Source organism: Lytechinus variegatus, chromosome 6 (assembly GCF_018143015.1).
Source record: "Lytechinus variegatus isolate NC3 chromosome 6, Lvar_3.0, whole genome shotgun sequence".
In the NCBI taxonomy this organism is placed as follows: domain Eukaryota; kingdom Metazoa; phylum Echinodermata; class Echinoidea; order Temnopleuroida; family Toxopneustidae; genus Lytechinus; species Lytechinus variegatus.
The window spans coordinates 43,530,657-43,552,950 of record NC_054745.1 but is presented as its reverse complement, the minus strand read 5'-3'; the positions used below and the strand labels follow the sequence as shown (position 1 = coordinate 43,552,950).

General features: G+C 36.0%; 1 protein-coding gene across 1 annotated transcript; it reads right to left on the bottom strand.

Annotated features, from left to right (window-relative positions):
* Positions 1 to 389: 389 nt before the first annotated feature.
* On the bottom strand, positions 390 to 21,441 carry LOC121417878 (MAM and LDL-receptor class A domain-containing protein 1-like). Its single transcript, XM_041611612.1, has 21 exons — positions 21,396 to 21,441; positions 20,875 to 21,113; positions 19,686 to 19,776; positions 18,775 to 18,921; positions 17,522 to 17,778; positions 16,802 to 17,027; positions 15,811 to 16,052; positions 14,789 to 14,993; positions 13,469 to 13,606; positions 12,220 to 12,345; positions 11,617 to 11,747; positions 10,940 to 11,024; positions 10,202 to 10,324; positions 8,875 to 9,021; positions 6,234 to 6,499; positions 4,765 to 5,017; positions 3,657 to 3,885; positions 2,403 to 2,574; positions 1,561 to 1,663; positions 1,024 to 1,170; positions 390 to 639 (listed from the first exon to the last, which is right to left on the bottom strand). Exons 1-21 carry the CDS (start codon positions 21,439 to 21,441, stop codon positions 413 to 415), a joined length of 3,600 nt encoding a protein of 1,199 aa, XP_041467546.1. The 3' UTR covers positions 390 to 412.
* Between the last annotated feature and the right edge of the window lie 853 nt (positions 21,442 to 22,294).

Below are 22,294 nucleotides of genomic sequence, written 5' to 3'. Positions count from 1 at the left end.
TTGACAAACCCTGTGTGATACACCATTGGACACACTGTGAAACACTCTGTGTAACACAATGCACCTAACACCGTGTAAAATACCATGGGATGTCCACACTGTGACTTAAATAACACTCTATGACCAACATCGTGTGATACACAATGAAATACACTGTGAAACACTCTGTGTAACACAATGCACCTAACACCGTGTAAAATACCATGGGATGTCCACACTGTGACTTAAATAACACTCTATGACCAACATCGTGTGATACACAATGAAATACACTGTGAAACACTCTAAGCAACACAATGTAGCCAACACCTTGTGATACACTGTGTGTCACACTGTGAACAGACTGTGAATCCCTCTGCAACACTGCGTGGGTAACACCGTGTGATGCATAATGGGACACACTGTGACTACACTACTGGACAACCGTGTTGTATTCATCAGGGTTTATACTCACAAGAACCTCATCTTCGGTGTCCGTATCTCTCTTGAAAACCTTGAACGTGCCAACAGTAGAACCATACATTAGATACCAGAACGAAAGACAGTACGGTTGATCATCAGTCGATCTGAGGATACCAGACTCCAAACGAGCAAAGTCGCCATTTACTAAATAAGATGTCTCCAAATAGACATAATAGCCTAAAATCAGAGAAAAATAGGAGGAAGATAAAACCGTGGCATGTAAGTAAAGCAAACATATTTGCTAAAGCCACCTTGATTTAACCTTAAACATATTTTTTACACATGGGTCACGTGTATCAAGGGAAGTACCTGACACCTGCTCCTCTGCACAAAATTTGGTAAGTTTTAAGCACTTTTTATCAATTTGATTGAATGGCAGAGACTACGATAATAAGATTTATTACAGAACCAGGAGTTTCACTTCTTGACGAATACAAGCGTTATACATCATTTCCTGATATTTCAGTTTGATTCCATATAATGGTAAATGTAATCAAACACAGAAAACAACTGTGCGATCAACTGATTAGGTTTTATGTCATCGGCTCCAGTCATACTTACCTAGACCATCAGTATGATCAAACTGTGGCCCAGTGTAGCCCGTTGGTGTCCTTCCTTTGAACAAGGTCCAGTCAACTGTATCGGTATCTACATTCTGGCTCCAGCCGCACAGTGTTCCTGCTGCCTCTCCAAAGTTACAATCGAGGTCTTGAGTATGGAAAGAGAAGGGAAGTTCATGATTTCATCATTTTTCCTCCTATACAGCTTTGAAGCATCTTTCAATAAAGGGAACTTCCATGTTCTTCCCACAATGCTAAAAAACGTTATATTTCATTTGATAACAGAAAATTATGTTTGAAGATTTACAAAATCAAAGATGGTTCACCTTTGATATAGAAAAAAGTGTGGTTTAGCTTAGCGTACATATGTTCCAAGTCTGTGCTAAAATACTGTATTGGCAGCCAAAAAGACGAGAATATAGTTTTCATTTTATTTTTATCATGTGTAATGTATTATTATCTAACACAAGTCGGCAATAATAGACTTTTATTATGACTTGGATAGATATTTTTTTTTCCATATTATTGCTTTATTTACCTGCTGATTTACCACAGTTAATAAACCTGATATCATCGAGGGCAATGTCTGTTGGTTCAGTTGTTTCATCAAAACCAACTCCTGGTGAGGCCTCAAAACGAGCCTATATAAATTACAAAAAAATATTTGAATAAAGAAAAGTTCAACAAAATAAACAAATGTAAATATATGGTATCCATATTTTGAAAAATTAAATTTTTAATCCATGTAGAAGACAAAATACTAAATTTGAAAGAAATAAAATTAAAACTTTGGCAATCAGTTTTGTTAATTTGAGGTGCATATCACTATCATTTTGATTCATATGATAATTGTATTATCTGTTACTATTGCTACATTGCTATATCAACACCATAAGTATTTTACTAATTTATACCTCCACTATTAGTATTACTGTTATCAGTAAGTACGATTCTAACATCTCTTATGAATAATTATAACTATAATTTTTTTGTTATCACATTCTCCTTCCCCTCCTTTTGTTCTTCCTGTCTTGTCAACTTCTTATACTTCTGCTCAATAATCAATTTATTTTCATTTTTGTTCATTTTCCCCTTTTAATTACAAGCACATAAACCCTCTACACGCTGAAAAAATTTTGCACATTCGTACAATTAAATTCAACAGCCGTAATAATTAGTGTCTTCCCTACCTTCATACTGATAGAGAAGCTAATAAATGGCAATTGTTCTTGGATAACATTTCATTAATATCAACATCGCAATGTGGATATTCTTCGTTTTAAAAAAATAACATGGAAACAATCATTATTATCCCCCTAATTAATTCAGCAAGCAGAGAGTTGATTACGATATAGATGACTTCATTTGACCATTACTTACATAATACTGCCCTGCATCGTGTGGTCCAACCATTAATGACCCTCGGTTCCAGCTTGACCCTTGATCACCTGCCATTACCCATGATGCATCAGGATAACCATTTTCATATATGATGACGCTTAAAGACCCCACCTGACCACCAAGCATGTGATAATAGAATTCCAACTCACACCTGCAATGTAAGCAAGGAGTGGTATGTCATCGATGGCAAAGCACAGTATCATGCATTTTTTTTCACAGTATCATGCAGTATAAGATTATGCTCACACGGTGCATTATATCCTAATGAAAAGAAAACAGTGTCCCACAGTATGTTCACAGTGTGGAAATATTTTCACACTGTTGAATTTGAGCATTTTAAAACTGTGAATGTTTTTTCATAGCCCACTATGTCAACACACTGTCATCAAACTGTGGGACACTGTGCTGTTTCCAGCAGGGAATACTCCAATATAACAGTGTGAAGATAATTTCACATTATCTTGACTTTGTGAGTGCTTATAGTTTGTTCACATACATGTAAACTACTATATATACAGTATATGGTTCACAATATCATATTATACAACTCCCAAGAATGTTCTGTAATATAATTGGTCCAAATCGGATCACATGATATTCAGCGAATTGCACTATTGCATCAAAAATGCACTCTGACGTCAGAGTGCAGGATAGTGCGAGATCTGGAATGATCTACAATTATCATAATTTAGATCAAATATGGCATTCGGGGGAAGGGAGGGGGTGTATCCATTAGCTCCTCTCGCACATCGTTCATTTTTTGCCCTGCATGCACGCGCTTACGTGCATTATCTGTATGCTCTGTAAATTTATCAGTAAGAACTGAAGACAGTTGAAACTACAAACGCCTTGACATTGGATCTTTCATTTGAACATTGTGAAATATGGTTCACACTATTGAAATGCTCAAATTCATCACTGTGAATGTAATTTTTTACTGCTGGCAGTGTGAGTGTTCCCATGCTAGACATGTTGTACATATTTTTTCGAAGTGCTAAAACGCCCAATTCTAACAGTGTGATGGCGATTTTACATTGTGTTGCACATCACCAAGACCCTGCAATCCACACTGTCGGAAATTGTGTTGTTTGCAACAGGGTTAGATTGACTTAATGTGAGAAAAAGGTAGTTGTTGAAAAAATGTAAACTGAACTATGCGACTTTCAAAATTTACTGTTAAGTAAAAAAAGGAATTACTGTTGAATACAGTAGATATAAACAAATTTTGAATACCTGGAGCCAGCTTCGCCAAGAACAACAGGGCTGATCAGAAGTGCAGTCATTCCAAATAATCCGTAAGTACTATCAACGAACATGTAATAACCATCTCCACTATCCTTGGTATGGTCTACGGATGGACCACGCCCACTAATTGCGTCACTCGCTTGGATTCGTGTCCACAGGTACTCTCCATTCGGGATGCTAGTGTATCCACATGTATCAAGCTCAAAGTCACAGTCACCTTTGAAATATAAAAATAAATATGCAGATACATCCTTTTTATTTGGCGGGTGGTTACTTTTATTTCAATATGTAAGTAAAAAAGGACATTATATTTGCGAATATTCTCTAGTAATGATGTGATATTAATTCCATTGGATAAGTAAGTATGCAATAACTGAAGAGAAAGAGAGAGAGACAGATAAGTGGGGGGGGGGGGGGGAGAGAATCGATTCTTTTATATGTATGCCTTTCTAAATTTCTACTCCCATTGAAGTTGAATATTGATGATCACCTAAAATATATTAACTGTTAAACCGAAAAACTTCCATTCTTTTCATCTGCTATTTTTCTATTAATTTCATTATTCATTAAGTTATACCATCTTTTGAACACCCCTTCAAATTTGACCAGTAAATTGAACACGTAAGCTCATGGAGATAATTTCCATATTCATACACAGAGGGTGTCATTGACAAAATAACGATACATAATAGAACACAAAATACACTGCCACCCCCACTCCCCCCCCCCCAAAAAAAAAATATATATATATATGAAAAAACCCAATGGCCCGTATTCTGAAGTCGGGTTTAAGTTAAACTCAGGTTTAAAGTAGTGGTTTAAGTATGGGAAGCCAAAAGTATCAAATTTGTTATTAAGTTGTATGTTTCTTACGTTTACTGTGCTCTTTCCTGATTCATCGATGGTGAAGCCAAAAATCTTTTTATACTTCCTAGACAATTATGAATGTTTTGAGAGCCAAATGAGCTGAAGTATGATATCTCTACTGTTAGTGATTTATGTTACAATTCGCTCGCCATACTTAAACCACAACTTTAATCCTGAGTTTAAGTTAAACCCGACTTCAGAATACGGGCCTATGTGTTTAGCAACTCACCGCAATTAATTTCATCTTCCCCCTCCAGGCAATCGTTCTCGAGATTGCACCTCTGTTGAACATCCAAGCAAGTTCCATTGTTACATTGGAATGTGTCGGGAGGACAGTATGGCAGGGTAGGGGGTTGGGTAGGAGCCACGGTGGAGACGGTTGCCAGGGGTGTGTCACTAAAGACACACCCAGGGGTAAAGCTTGTATCGTCAATAGCAATGTCACCGTATATACCAGCCCCTCGTGTAGCCTCAATGATTACCTATATACACACAAAAAATATATAAGAGTATGTACTGGAAGAGACTGGAAGAGCCTATGTACTACAAAGACACAACGACACACAGCAATACACTTTTGGCTCTATGTGGAAATACCCCCCACAAAATGTGAAAACAATGTTAACACAATGTAAAAATACTAGAACACTGTGCAAATACAATGTTAACACACTGCAAAAATACTAAAACACAGTGCGATCTCACTATTAACACACTGTGAAAATACTAAAACACAATGCAGATGTGTTTTAGCATTTTCATAGTAATGTTAACACACTGTGTAAATACAAAAACACAATGCAAATACCCTGTTAACACATTGTGAAAATTCTAAAACACAGTGTAAATACATTGTTAACACAGTGTGAATACTGTAAATACTAAATACACTGTAAACACTAAAACACAATGCAAATACCCTGTTAACACATTGTGAAAATTCTAAAACACAGTGTAAATACATTGTTAACACAGTGTGAATACTGTAAATACTAAATACACTGTAAACACTAAAACACAATGCAAATACCCTGTTAACACATTGTGAAAATGCTAAAACACAGTGTAAATACACCGTTAACACACTGTGAAAATACTAAAACACAGTACGAATACACTGTGAACACACTAAGAATACACTGTTAACACATTGTCAAAATACTAAAACACAATGCGTATACAATGTTAATACATTGCAAACACATTCGGAATATACTGTTAACACACTGTGAAAATAGTAAAAAACAATGCGTGTACACTGTTAACACACGGCAAATGCATTGTTAACACACTGAGGAAATACTAAAGCACAATGCGTTTTACACTGTGAACACACTACGACTACACTAATAACACTCTGTGCACACTTCTAACACACCTGGGGGCCGTTTCATAATGCTGTCCGTAAGTAAAGAGTGACTTAAAGAATGACTGGTGAACTTTTCTTACACGCGTAACCATCGCCAATAAATATACCATTTACCACAAGGATCACCGGTCGTTGCTAAAGTCGCTCTTAACTTTGAAACACCCACCTGATTGAAATCGCGCTGTGAACACACTGTGGACAGACTGTAAATTTATTGAAAAACACTGCACATGCACTGTGAAAACACAAAACACACACTATGGATAAGATGTGAACGCATTGTGGATACAATATAGCACTATGTTCTTTCTAGAAGGGATATCACGAACCTGGACAGGGTACTGAGGAGAATCAATCTCAATATCAGCTCTCAAGTAATAGTCCCCAATATCTCCTTCTCTGTTCCAGATACGTGTCAATGGACCATTGATTGCTTGCCTTGTGTACACATTCAGCTGGTCAATATCATCTCCAAACATGTGGTAATAGAATCTCAAGAAACAACCTGATGACGTCACAGAAGTGAGTGTTCTAGATGCAAGTCGTGCCCTATCGCCGGGTTGGGCGTCACTTGCTTCCAGGTAGATGTAGTAACCTATAGAGAATAACAATAATACTCATCTATCTATCTGTTTACCTACCAACCTACCTATCTATCAATGTAGATTCTGTCAAAAGGCCTACTAAAATATTACCAGTACCATGGATTTAGCTACACTGTTAAAAAACTGTGTTTATACATAAAAATGAAGATTTTGCAGAAAACAATAACATAATCATTGTGTAAATTCATAAAACATGTCAATATCATGTCCAAACATAGAACAGGTCTGTTTAAAAAGGGGAAAGGGGTGTTAAAGGAAATGTGCAATATTCCATACACCAAAATACCAATTTCCTCTAAGATTACACAATCTAGTAAGATTACAGGTGTTCTCGATACTTTGCTGCAGGAACTTCTTTTATTTTAAGGATAAACATAGTACAGCTGACTTATCCAGTGCTAAGAGAATTCAATGAATCCAATATAATTATTATCAATCAGGGCATATTAAGGTTATCAAGTGCTTAAGCATAGTATGTATAACCATTCACCACACCAGGGTTGAGTGCAGCACAATTTCGGTAATTTCTTGCATAACAGGCCATGCATGGGATTTGAACGTACAACCCTCCCATGCATGGGATTTGAACGTACAACCCTCTGATGAAAAATGAGCGTCCAACCAACTAGACCAAGACCATATTGCAGAAGATGTTTTTGAAGGACGTGACACCATTTTGGTTTTGTAAAAGTAAAAAAATCTGATTGGGTGAACGCAATAGTAGATGTAGAACTCTAAAGACAATAAAACCTGGACACCTTGGCAGTTGTTGAAAGATGAAATGTACCATTCTTTAATGTATTTCATAATAACAATACAATGATTAAATAAAATTAAACAAAGAATAAGTATAAGCAAAATGACTGGGTGAACGTCATAGTAGAACTCTAGAAACAAAGCTGCACAAGAGTAAGAATTTAATAAAAACAATGATTCCTTGGTAGTTGTCAAAAGATGAAATATCATTTTCTTCAAGGTTTTGTTATTATTGTATGATAATGAAATAATTAAACAATTGAGGTTAATTAAACATAATTAAACGGAGCATCGTGACTAAATGGATTAGTCTCCGGACTTTGAAACAGAGGGTCGTGGATTCGTGGAACAGCCTTCCAAATGATTTAAAAGAGTCAATCATTAAACATATTTAAGAGAAAATACAAGCATACTCTCTTACATACTATACTGTAGCTTACTCTGCTTCTATATCATACAGCATGTTGGTGCAAATAATTTTTTTTTCCTTTTTCTTTTAAGAGTCATATTAATCACAAAATACAGAATATTTAAGTGAAATTCTAAATGCTATATTACTTGGTTATATATATTTATACATCTGTATCAGTATTTTTATGTGTATATACGCAATAATGACCTATTGCAATACAATATCAAATAATTAACACTTGTGTGTCCCCTCCTTTGCCTGCCACTTCCCCCCCGCTAATTAGGATTTTAATTCCCTTGTTTTTCCCCCTTTCTTGCGTTATGTTTGTTTGTTTGTTTTGTTTTGTTTTTTTTTTCTTTTTCTCTTTCCTTGTAAACTGTGTAAGCGTTTTCCTGTTGTACGGTAATCAGGGGGATAGACCTCGATAGGCCAATGGCTTTCTGTCCTTCCCCCACATCCACCGTACAGTGGAAATCATTTTTATTTACTGTGTTTTACTATCTGTTTATACTTATTATTGTATTTGTTCTGCTGTATAATAATTTCGTTTGTATTTATATATTTATGTATTTCTGTGTATTTTAAAGAGGTGTAAATAAATGAATCTGAATCTGAAATTCCAGCCATGTTGTAATTTCCTTCAGCAAGGAATTCATCCACAGTGTGCTGCACTCGACCCAGGTGAGGTAAATGGCTACCGGCAGGAAGTAATTCCTAAAAAGCTGTGTGCACCGAATAGGCAACCTGGCTTAGCCGGGCAATAATAATAGCAAGGCCCACTGGGAGAAATAAAGTGGCTTCCCTGGGTAAATATACCGTTATTGTTAATATTTTCATTAGTATAAACAAAATAAAACAAAGAAAAACAAACTTAAAAAAAAATAGTGTGGGCGCGTCTTGGTCTAGTTGTTCTGACTCTCGCTTCTCAAACAAAGGGTCGTGGGTTTGAATCCTAGCCATGGCGTGTTTTCCTTCAGGAAGAAATTTATCCACACTGTGCTGCACTCGACCCAGTTGAAGAGAATAGGTTACCGGCAGGATTAATTCCTTGAATGCACCAAGCCACTTTAGCAGCCAGAGCTACAGCCGGGGTAATATATAGTGCGCCATTGAATAGGCAACTAGATAGATCGGCGCCTCATAAATGCTATATATCATTATTATTAAAAATAAATGACAAAAAAAGTGAATTGTTACCTGCAGGAAGACCAGTGGTGTGATCCCTGGCTGGCCCAGTCCATGGGGTACGTGTAATACCAGAGTAATACCTCCAGTCATATTCATCGGTAGTTAGCTGAGTCCAACTACAAATTCCATTCTCAAAACTGCACCGCTCATAGGTTTCTATCATTGTGTAATACAGGGAAGAATAACGGCAAAGGCAACAATAAAATAATCTTTAAGAATATTTACTGGTGATAAAATATCCAGGTATACACCATATCAAGTCATGAAAGTAGTAGTAATTAGATTCAGCTATTAATAATAACTGTGATTGTAACAAATGTGATACCGGTGACGATAACAAAAATACAGGCTGCAAAATGAAAATAAAAAAGATAGTACTTGCAGGCATTATTTTTGGTTTTATTTGTGATTGTAAATATATTAGAACTTTACAGATAAAGCCAACTCATGTGTATCAAAAACAAAATTCAATAATAATAATAATAACATTTGTAGGGTGCTTTATACCGGAGTTTCAAAGCGCACAGGTTGGCAGATAACAATAATATACAGTCAATCGGTCAAAAAAAGAAAGAAAAAGAAATCAAGTTATGAGAAAAGGTGAGTTTTAAGTGACGATTTGAAAATTAATACGGAGGGAGCATTTGGATATGAATTGGGAGTTTATTCCAGATGGTGGGAGCAATTACAGAAAATGCACGATCACCATATCGTGTCTTAGTGCGAGGGCCAAGAAATCCTAATACCTCGAAACAAAAATATCTCAAGAAATTTATATACCAAACTAGTCGTGATTTGTTTTCTAAGAAATATTATGAATGTGTAAAACCAAGTGTTTACTTCATTAATTTTCCATAGCGATAATATCTGCATGTATCTCCTTTCATCTGTCATATGTGTTATAAAATCAAATCATCACTTTTAACTGCCTTCGACTTGTGTATTGGGGGTGCAAATGCCTATTATGCGACAGAATTAATGTAGTTGAAAATGTCGATCCGCATTCCCTTTTTTGTCTAGGTGATAAGAGCGCATATTCCGTTATCAGAAAGGTTGGTGTGTTTGGTCAATAAACTGTCAGAGTTTCATACTAATAACATAAGACACCAGCCTTTTGGGTCACTGGCCACTAACGTACAAATAATCGCTACCGCACACATTTAAAAGAAAAATATATATCTCCTAATGCATTCATGTGCACTTGCATCTTCTTAGCTATCATAACAGAATCATAATGTGAACTCTTCTTGACTGAATTTATGGGATTCTATTGTTTAGTTCAAGGTTTAATTCATATGGAATAGACAAACTTTATATAAATCTAAAATGAACTTACCGCAATTGATTTCATCCGACATATCTCCACAGTCGTCTGTGAGATCACATAATCGATCTCTAACGATGCATCTCAGATTGGCACATGTAAACTCATCTGACGTACAACCCTCTGGAGGAGGATCTAACATATTAAACAAAAATAGTTTTAAACATTTTTAGGCAATTTATGAGTTTAAGACAACACTCAATTTCAATCCTTTGTTGATTGATTATGAGTAAGATTCAAAGTCAATTTTTTTATGACCGCCTTTATCCGTTGAAAACTTTCAGAGGCGCATCCTCTACAAATGTAAGCTAGTTACTCAAGTTAAAGTCAACAAAAATAACCCTACTTCAGCAGATTGTTGGCTATTAATCAGTTGCAAGGATTTTCTCACCGAGATAAATTTTTAAAACATTTCTGTATTTCGAGGATGACAATAATGTATGTGGCTTTTATTGCAGAATAATCGAAAAGTTGGTTGACTAAGACAAGAAGACGGTGTTTTCAATTAATCCGAATAAATTTTAAGGCGAAATTGCGTTATTCGGTAAAAGTTCACACTGGTTCAAATGCAATAAGAATTTCGGATATTCTACAATTCCCATCTCTTAACCCAGCAGACGAATACAAACAATTCATATTCTTGAGCAGCATCAACAGTATAACCCTGTTGGTTTGAACATCATGAATTGAAGTGTTTCCTTTGTTTCTACTTTACATGGGAATCTTTAATTCTGTGGGGGTTTATCTTACCTGGAAATCCACAATCCCGGAAAGTGATATCATCGATTGCAATGTCTCCTATAACATCAAATGATCTTTGGGCAAGGATTTGAATCTAATAGATAGAAAGAGAAGAGAAACATATGATATATGTATAATTTCCATGATATTGAATGAATTAAAGGGTCAAATTTATACACAGTTGTGTCATCATTTCTGATACATGATATTAAATTCTATATTTATTTTTGGGAAATCCCACAGAAACACCTAACACTGTTCAACTAAATCGAAATCAATATTCATATCTTTATTGAAAACAGATACAAAGAACTTTAAAATATAACAGAAATATGGTTGGTTCACAAACATAATGATCACTTTATTATTTAAATACTTGCGCAATTAAAGAAGTACCATGGGAAGAGGATGACATAAAAAGTTCAGATTTTATAGCAAAATTTACGTTGACTTGACGCCAAAAAAAATATATCGCATGCATATTTTTTCAAAATGTTTTCAGGTCGTACTGCCCCTCTGCCGTTATCAAATAACACGGGCCACCCAAGAAAGGAATTTAATAGTAATAGCTACAAGTGTATGTAGGAAGATCTATAAGCACGTAAAAATGACTTGAATGTACATTTGAAAGCAATCGTAATCCCTCAATAAACGATAGAGAAATATATGAATTAAAATGAATGTACCTGAAAAGTTCCCCTGATTCGACCAACACCAACAGATGATCTAAACCACTCATCTCGATTAGTTCTCTCATCCCAAAACAAAAGAGCCCTCTCTAATCCAGATACGATGTATGTACCAAGAGATCCAATGTCTAAGAAATGGATCAATAACAGAAGTTTCGTTAAAACAAAGCTACGCTTTAACACCGAAATTCAGGGGCTGGGGCGGATCTAGCCGGTTTAGACACAATATTTTTTTTAATACGGCGAGTATTCGGCATAAGCATTATGGACTATGAAATTGTATGGTTATATAATAAGCAAGCTAAATCAGTCACTGGAAACCGCTAACTGGTATAATTTAAACACGCTGTGATGATTTTGACTTTCTTAGAAAAAAAATCGAAAACTTGACAGAATCTTACGAATTATGACTCAAACCTTAGCTGATATATTGCCATTAAAACGAAATCACTAAAGGAGAAGGCTTGGGCGACATGTACTAAGGGGATGGTCCAGTTGAATACAAGTTGCCATTCAGGCATCTTTGCTATTACCTGTATTTAATCGGAGAGAGAATGTAATGACACTAACAAACGCTTAATTTCGATATTACATAAATACCTTTTCCATACATATGAATCCAGATCTCAAGAATACAGGTAGGACTAGCCTCATTCATTTCAGGGGACATTAGACTAGCTTCACTGTAACTGGAACCCTGGCTAGCATCAATGTATAGATAGTATCCTGAGGAAGAAAGAAAACAAAGTGCTTAACAAACATGGGAAATTCGAATTATATATAGCATGTTAGAAACCAGAAATGAATACAGGTAAAGGACGCATCATGAATATGTAACAATTAAGTAAATTGTATTTCTTAATGGATTAAAGCACATCATATGTGACCTACCACCCCAATACCACCAAGAAATTGCCAGGTAAGGTTCTCTGTAAATAGCCAAAGAAGTGATTTAGTCACCAAAATAATAAAAAAAATCCTTACCTGAAAGAACAATTCTTTTTTTACATACTTTGAAACTTTAAAGTCATTAAGTCAAATAAAAGAAAATTGATAGTAATAGAATTCCATAAATTCAGTTTCATGGACTTACTTTTTCAGACTGCTTGTAAGTATCACTGAGATTACACAGTATGCACATCTCATGCTTGAGTGAACCCCAAACTTCAAACCTTGTTTTCTCCTTATTTTTTCAAACTCTTGCTGAATTTCCTCTGCATTCAATCAAGTACTTGTTATGGCTATTGTTGGACTATTAGAGTATACTATATATCATGTTAAATTTACTGAAATTGATTTTCAAGCCAAATAAGAATCTCAATATTAATTTTGGGTGGCAGGTCACATTTGAATTTTGTTTTCTATACATGCACATAGTGCATGTTATGTACCACATGATTGTATGACTTGTGTAGACTTGTGGAGAGAAATTGAATTAAGACTTTCTTGAAAAAAATTTTAGTAAGATACAAACAAGTAAAGAAGGTTGTAACGAAAGGTTTTGATACACAATTCTGTCATCTATTGCAAATTTGCTATAATGTATATATATTATTTCAAAACAAAGAGAGTGCTTTGTTTTCAAATAGCATATAAATATGTACTACATAAGCTTTTTCATTATAGCTAATCATTATATTATTCAATTTCAAACCAGAAATGGGTTTGATTGAAATACTTCCCCCCCCCCCCGACATATTAACAAAATCGTAAGTAATAGTAATGGCAAGTTGTGCCTCAATCCAGCAAGTTATAGAACAAACATGTGTTGTTTCATATTTATGGTGTATTCCTTGTTCTTAACCTATCTTCATTATTATTTATTTTAGATCTTTTTCTCATTACTTACCCTCACTGGAATCTGTAGTATGATCTGTGGATGGACCGGTGCCAGCTGTAGAAGTAGACCCTTTACCTCGCTGCCATACCATACTACCTATACTAGTATCAGTGTAATTACACCAGTCTGACTCAAAATCACACGTGCCTGTATTGGGTAACAAATAGTCCAGATTACCAAAATGACATGTCATGCACAGTGAAGAAAATCAATAACACGTTGTTTAAGCGTGTCACTCTACCAACAAGTTTGTTAGTGATTGTTTAATTTGTCTAAACAAGTTGATTAAATAGTTTAAACAGTTGTTCAAAAATTTAGACAGTTGTTAAAAATAAGCAGTTGTTTACAAAATTGTAAACTGCTCTTTAAAAAGTTTAAGGAGTTGTTTAAACAATTTTAAACTGTTTTTCAAAATGTTTAAACAGTAGTTGTTAGAGTGACAGTTTGAAACAACGTGCTTAATATTTCAAACATCATTTTTACAGTCGGGTGTTGATTTGTTTTGTCGTTTTTTCTGGGGAGGGGGGGGGCATCTTGGTGACTTTGTATTACAAAACTCTGTGCAATTCTAAAAGTAAACATACTGGATTATATTTCAAATCGTAAATAGTTGCTTTAAAAGCGGAATGTAAAACAACACAACATGACAATTTTGAGGATACTTCATAAGGGAAATTTGTGCGGTCTCCCACTGACTTTGTGTTTTATATAGCAAGGACTTGCTGTTATTATCATAGAAAATATATCAACTTGCATTTGATTGTATAAAGAATAATAAATTATTTATGTTACAGTATCAATGATTATGGCTTAGGAACCGGGGCAGATTTTAGTAGTTGAGGATTTTATTTTGTAAGTACTGTTCAAGAGATGGGTGCATGCGAATAAAAAAGTGGTCTTACTATTTCAAAAGGGTGTAAACATCTAATTTCAATCTACTAGATTACTCATAAATCTTACAAACAAATAAGATTGGAGCGTTGTGGCCCAGTGGATTAGTCTCCGGACTTTGAAACAGAGGGTCGTGGGTTCAAATCCCAGCCATGGCGTAATTTCCTTCAGCAAGAAATTCATCCACTGTGTGCTGCACTCGACCCAGGCGATGTAAATGGGTACCGGCAGGAAGTAATTCCTCAAAAAGCTGTGTGCGCCTTAATCGGTTGCCTAGCTTAGCCGGGGTAATAATAATAGCAGTGCCTTTTTAAAGCGCCATGAGCACCGAAAGGTGGACCTGTGCGCTATATAAGTAGCCACCATTATTATTATTAAGATTGACAATACTTTGAATTCAAACAAATGATTATTTCATGAAATTCATATAGTTCTTACCGCAGTTGAACTCATCGCTGCTGTCTCCACAGTCATCTTTGAAGTTACAGACCAAGGTAGCATCCTTCAAACACACATCATTATCACAGTAAAACTGACATGGTGGTGGGTTAGTAGCCCCTGCACACGGGCCATCGAAGATGCTGATATCATCTATAGCAATATCACTCTGAGAGGGCGTGCCAACACTGCCTTTGACGCGAACCTTCAGGAAGGAGATAAAATATCATATACCTTACCAAGCGTATGTCAGTTTGCTGCTCCAGTTGGAGGGAAATTTTAGGAAGACTGATACCTCTTCGGGTTGTAAACATTTCTAAACGGAAAACACTACCCAATGAATTATTCGATCATGAAAAGGAATAGTGGAATGATTAATCAGTCAATTTAGTAATAATCCATCTGAAAATCTCATGTTCAAATTGTCTCTTTCACATTCAATTAACAAATCAATCAATCAATCAATCAATCAATCAACCAACCAACCCACCAACCAACCAACCAACCAATCAATCAATCAATCCATCAATCAATCAATCAGTCAAAAACATCTACATATATTACCATATCTTCCAATCATTCCATCAATGCTCCAACAAGCATTCAAAAAGAGTCTGCAAACCATCTAAACACCATAAACCAACAAACCAAACAGCCAACCTTCACTAGTCAATCAACAATTCAAATGATCAACAGGTCGACCTATGCATCTAATACCTTGCATTAATTCCTTGCATGCACTGAGCGCCGGTGATGGTAGCTCGAGCTAAAGCCGGGGTAATAATAGCAGCGCTTTGTATCCTCAGGCAAAAGGCACTTTATAAATGCAGCTATTATTATTATTATCATTATTATTAATACCAACAAACCAACCAACCGACAAACCAACAATCCGTCAACCAACCGACCGACCGACCGACCAACCAACCGACCAACCAACCAACCAACCAACTACTTGATCAATAAGTCTATGAACCATGTGACAAAGCTTACAGTAAACACATCTTTTTCAGCCTACATACCATGTACGTTGGACTAGCTGAACTCGTCGAGACTGTTGCATGCAACCAATATGCACCAGTCGAAGATCCTGGTTGATTCCATATCACGTTATCATCTGTGATTACTTCAAGAAGAGCTCCAAGGGCGCCATCTATATAGTACCAGATGGAGAGGCACTTTGTACCCTCAACAGATGGAGATATCAATATAGCATTATCACCATTTTGACGTGGTGCGGCGGAGTCAATGTACATGTAAACGCCTAAAGAGGAAGACAAAAAGGGAATGTATTTAGGTAAGACGCTGTTTGAAAATTTGCATGGTGGTATGTACAATCGGTGATGTCGTTTACGGTACACCATGCGGATTATAGAAGAAAAGAAAATGGATAGGCGAGAAAGTGGAAAATTTTCTGTTTCTACACATCATCTCAACTCGCCGACTCAAGCCACCATCTCCTCATCCATCCTACTACTCAAGCTGTTTCAACTAATCAATCTCTTCTGGTTTACAGTCGTTTTCAGGACTATATTCAAGAAAGATTACTCTTCTCTCAAATTTCCACTTTCTCCCCTATCCATTTCTTTTTCTTCTTCTATAATACTCCGCATGGTGTTCAGTAAACCACATCAGCGATTGTAATTACGTAAGCCACTTATCTGCACCATTCCACCAGTATTTTTTCTCAGATGATCCTGAGCAGGTAAGGGTGGAAGCCTACTTTTTCTCCGTCCGTGCCAAAACCTGGTATCTTACGTAAAAAGGCTCTACAATACATTACTAGTATACACAATTGGTGGCAATTTCTAGTAGTTATGACAAAATAAAGGTTTGAATTGAAACAATTGTTGGTGAATCCCATTTATCCAGCAAAAGAGATTATGCGGAAGGAAAAAGTCAGAACCTATTGAAATTGTTATTACTTAGAAAGGAACTATATTTCATTATTCAAACTCCCATAACGCAGCAATTACATGATTACACATCAATTCCACAGATCAAGTTTTGTACCTGCGGGGGTTCCTGTAGAATGATCAGTATCCGGCCCTGAATTCAAAGACGGGGTTTGTCCACTCCATCTTATCCAATCAAAATCATCGTTAGAAGGTTCATTCCAATAGGTGCACGTGTCATATTCAAAATCGCATGACCCGACTGGAGAGCAGTAGTCTTTGTTCAAGTCGATGTCATCAAGGGCAAGAACTCCATCAGAACCAACAGTCGCTTCAAAAACAATCTGATAAGTGGGATTAATGGGTGTCTTAATTAGGTTATAAAATAATACAAAGCAACATAATGATAATGATTCTTGAAAATTGATAACTAATACAGAAGAAAGTATTTCATTTTAAATTCTCACCAAATCATTAAAAAAGCACCAAGAGCATAACACACCATTGTTCACATCAAAGACTGATAATTTTCTTAACCAACCCGACCAGTATGATAATAGTAGTATAATAGTAGTAGTAGTATAATAAATAATACCTCGGAATCGGGAGTATGGATATAAAATAATCGAATTTCATTGCAGACACAGATCTACTTTCATTCCCACCATCGTCCCTATTGAAATCATCCCCCCCCAAAAAAAGAATTAAATAAAGAGGGAGAGATTGAACAAACTTCGATATTATTATTTTCTCTATGAACAAAATAGATTTAAGACACTTACTTAGAGGATTAAAAAATCAAGCTTTAACAAACTATAGTCTCTAATTCGATTCCTACCGTGTATGATAGACTGCTTGAAAGTGATGCCTCATACACAAGCCAAACATCAGCACCAGCGCCCTCATCGATACTTAAGATCTGTGTCAAAGGCGTATCCCCAATGGTCACTGTGGCTGTCAATTGAGGGGGACTGTTTCCACTTCTAAAAGCCCACAGTCTCAAGCATCTTTGAAAGGTGGAAGGGTAGACTGGTGATATAAGACGGACCTTGGCCTGGACGTTGTTCACAACACTGTCCACGTAGATGAAATGGCCTACAGGGTGGGAGCGAGAGTTAGGATAATACAGTAACAGTGTTTTCATTCTCATTTGAATGTGAAACATATCAATTAACGTTAGAGTAGTACAAAGTAATAAAGACCTCTATGGTAAGTTGAAAGCCGTCTCTCACGTGACTTACTTCCTGGGAACCGTGTGGCGTTACCTTCTACAGATCTGGATGCAGTTTCACTTGGAAAGACGTTGGTGTTTCATTAGCTTGATGAAGCCAACAGTGGCTGGTGAAACGTCGCGACCACTGATAATTGTGAGTTTCAATTCAATTTTTTTTAACGAAATTCCTTAAAAGATTTATAACTCATTAATAAGATCCGTAATGTTGACGTTGAAACAATTCAAAGCAGCCAATTGGGAAATATGAGCCAACTAAATCTTGTTTTTAATCAAAGAGGTGTCTACGTTGTTAAGACTATAGACTCGAGCGGACACGACATATTTGTAATGAATTTTAAATCTAGAACATTATTAACCCTCAAGATTTTAATTAAACAGCATGTGAAAACCCTATTATGGAAAACCACAGCGTGTCCACAGTGTGAAAATATTTCCACAGTGTCTGATTTGAGCACTATTAAAGTGTGGATAATATTTTCACATAGTCCAGAGAGGGGCGCACTGTAAGATACTGTGTTCTGTCCAGTGGGGAGGGGCCTACAATACATATTTCATATTTTAATGATATACATCAATAAATATGTATGTTTTTAAGTTATGATTGCCAATTTAATTGATAATATTATTTTAAGAAAGTGGGAATATATCGAGATTTATATTCAGGTAGTACAGTTTGTCACTTATACATCCTTGGATAAATGGATAAATGAGTCTAAAACAGTTTCCAGTATCCATAAAACAAAGTGTGCTTAAGAAACGTTCCGATGAACGTGGTGGTAATGATCTTTGAAGTCACTTCTATTCAATTAAAAATAAAAAAAGCCGTTTTCTTCGAATATCATATCGAACTGCATTACCTAGACTTGTTCCATATGTGTGATCTGTATCAGGTCCATAGGTTAAGGCCAAGGAGCTGAAATCATTAGGTTCCACATTCCAATCTCCTTGATCATTGTAATCCTGATCAAATCCACACCAATCACCATGCTCAAAATCACAATATCCTAAAGTAAAAAAAAGTATTTGGGAGGTTATTTGTTTCTTCTCCCCCTAATCCCTCCATCCTTCTGCGCCTCGGAATAGTTAACTAGATAGATGGTGAATAATTAATGCTGTGTATTATTATTATTATTAAAAAGTAGAGATGTGCAATCATACATATATATAAGAGAAATACCACCTAGTTCCTACTGAATAATGTATCTGTAGTTGCTTATATATAGTTTGAAATAAGATACTCATTTCAAAAATGTATTGAGATAACTTTGCTAACCCGTCGTATAAACCATTACGGGGATTGGTATTGTACTACTTTGGACAATAATATTCAAGCAAATCACTTCACGTAACGATATTCATTCATTCATGTTAGTCTCTTTACATCCGTTTCTTGAGGTGATAAAAGATACCGGATCAAGCACAAAGGCACAAAATTTGTCTACATGGAGTTTCCGTTGGCTACTTTTGTATATTTTGTCATAAGATATTATTCAATTGGCGTCAAAATGGCGACAATTAACACATTCTAATTTTCAATGACAGCGATGCAAACGATAAAGAAAAATGTTTTTCTTCATTGTATTTGGAAAATATCAGTAGTTGCAGCTGTAATATTTTGTTCTTCTATTAGTGGAATGCTTAAACAATTCTCGAAAGAAAACACTATTTTTTTAGTTCTAGAAAATCCATTTAAAAATGAAAATCTTGAGCATCAGAAGCATGTAAATGGCTACAGATTGCAAGCTGTGAGTGGTTAGTTCGAACTTACTTTGTGGAGGACAATTTCCACTACTGAATGAGATGTCATCAATTGCGATTTCTCCTCTGTCTCCGCTTGATCTATAACCTTGGAAATCAGCCTTTATAAGAAATGAAGTGAAATAAAAATTAACCACATTTTTTTCGAAACTGGAAAGGAGCAAAAAACCTTGATTTAGTAAATCGTTCACTCATTCATTAAGACTGGTAATTTGGTATCTATTATACTCTGTATAGGTTAGGAAAGAACTTGGTCCTGTTTCTTAAGGAATTGGTATAATAACGAATGCATAATTTTTATTACATACGCGTACTTACTAACAGCCAATCGGAACGATGTATTTTAGTAGCTTGTAACTATTATTACAAATTTGTAATCGCAACGGGTTTAATGAAATGGGTCACTGGGGACCACTTTATGAAGTTTGCCAAAATGGAAAATTTGTAACTTTCCAAAGTTGCAGTCAGAGGTCGATGTTATCTCAGGAAATTGAAATTAAAGCTTTCGCCGAGATAGTCAAAACTTGTGATAAATGCATTGCTGGCAATTCCTAGGACGCCATCCGGATAAGTTCCAGAAACAAAAATTATCATCTTGATAAAGCTCATCTGTCATGGTTTTTTTTCTTTGCGAATGTAACATTCAATGTAGGGCGATTTTCAAATACTGTATTTTTTCGTAGCGTATGAGATCTGAGACATCATAATTATTGACAATTTGCAGTGTGAATTTGAAAAAGGCTTTAGCGCTTACCCTCAAGGAGCAATTGAGAAAGAGCAATTTTTTATCAATTATATAATTTATCAATTATATTGATGTAAATATTTTCCTTTTTTACTAAAACCTAATTGCATTTTGGTTAAGGATCAAATTTCTTTGCCAATTTGCGGGTGGAAAAAAATCTTACCCTGAAGCTCTGACGAAGAATTGCTCTTTTCACCATTTTCTTTGATGTGGGCATCTTTCTTGTTTTCGAAATTAATTTTATGTAGTTTATTTTGTTTTCAAAATTCATTGCCAATTTGCGGAGTGAAATTTGAAATGGTGTAAAACCTATTCTGAAGCTGTAGGTGAGGAAGAGCTGTTCTATTCGTTAATTCGTTTGATCTAGCAATTTTTTTTAAAGTAGGTAGTTTATGAGATTTAAATTTCAATGCCAATTTGTGGAGTGAATTTTGAAAACGGTGTTAAAACTTACCCTGAAGCTGCCTGTGAGGAAGAGCTGTCCTTGCTTCCAGTCCGGTCCCTGGTGTCCAGCCCTTACCCATTCCTTGATTGATCCGTACTTCCAAACCTCTAGCCTATTGATATCAGGTCCGTTCATGTTATACCACCATAATAGGCAGACGCCATCAGAGCTTGGTGTTATTGTCCCTGATAAAAGCTGGGCATAGTCCCCGCTGCTACCAGTAGAGGTATCAAGATATATGTAGAATCCTATTGAAAATTGTTAACAAACATGCAGAATCATAGTGCAAAGGCTGATGATATATGTCAGATTGTCTTTGAAGCGAAAAGTTCGAACTTATCCCATGATTGAATAGAATGAATATTGATATCATTGGAACCGACATATTTTTTTTTCTTTTTACTTTATCATTCTTTTAGAGTAACAAGAACAAAATTATATTCTTTAGAATTATCACAATCGCCTCATCATCCCTTTTTTTCAAAAACATAATTTCATCGTAATGAACATCATCACCAACACATAATCACCAGCATCACCACTATCATGATCATATCTAATCGGCAGTGTCACCATCGTGAATATAATTAACACAAACATCAGCATCCTCTACCTCCTCCCAATCATCATCGTCATCATTATAACACTCACACCAGGGCTCCGTAACACAAAGATTAGCGATCAATCGCTAAATGAACTGACCAATCAATATCAATGTTACATGCGCATTTGGTTTAAAATACTGACCAGGGACCAATCAGTGCGGTTCTTTCATATTTGCAATCCATCGCAAACCTTTGTGTTACGGAGCCCGGAAACATTTAATCAACATTGCCAATTACAATGTAATTCAACAACATCAGTCCCCATCATTACCACATCCACCACAATCTTATGCTTTTGACACTGCATTTCCTAAACCCCATACCATCATTAACCCCATACTATCTGTTTTTGGATTCACACTGTATTTCTTAAGCCCGGCTTTGCCGGGGTTAACAGCTTATGAATATTTATGAGTTTACCAAACAGCGCACGATTAACATGCAATTTCAACTTCAGTGAATGGCTAATGCTTAGCCCCACTCTTCCTCAGCCCAGTTTCGTTTCACACTGCATCTCTTAGCACCGCAATAAGCCAGCTAACCCTGCTTTTTTGCAAGGCCAGATAGTACAGTACCATTTACCGTGCTAGACCACTTTGCTAAAACACAGTGTGAAAACGAAGTGGGCTAAGCGTAACTCCAGGAAGACCCCCCCCTCTTAGCACCACCAATTTCCCGGGATAAAGGAAAAAAAGTGCAGTGTGAAAAAATGATATTAACCACAACGCTAAATTATTATCCCCATCCTGTAAACAAATCATCAGTGTGACTTATTGTTGGTGTCGAGGTGGCCATGCATGGTGGCGGTTCACAGCTTACCTGAG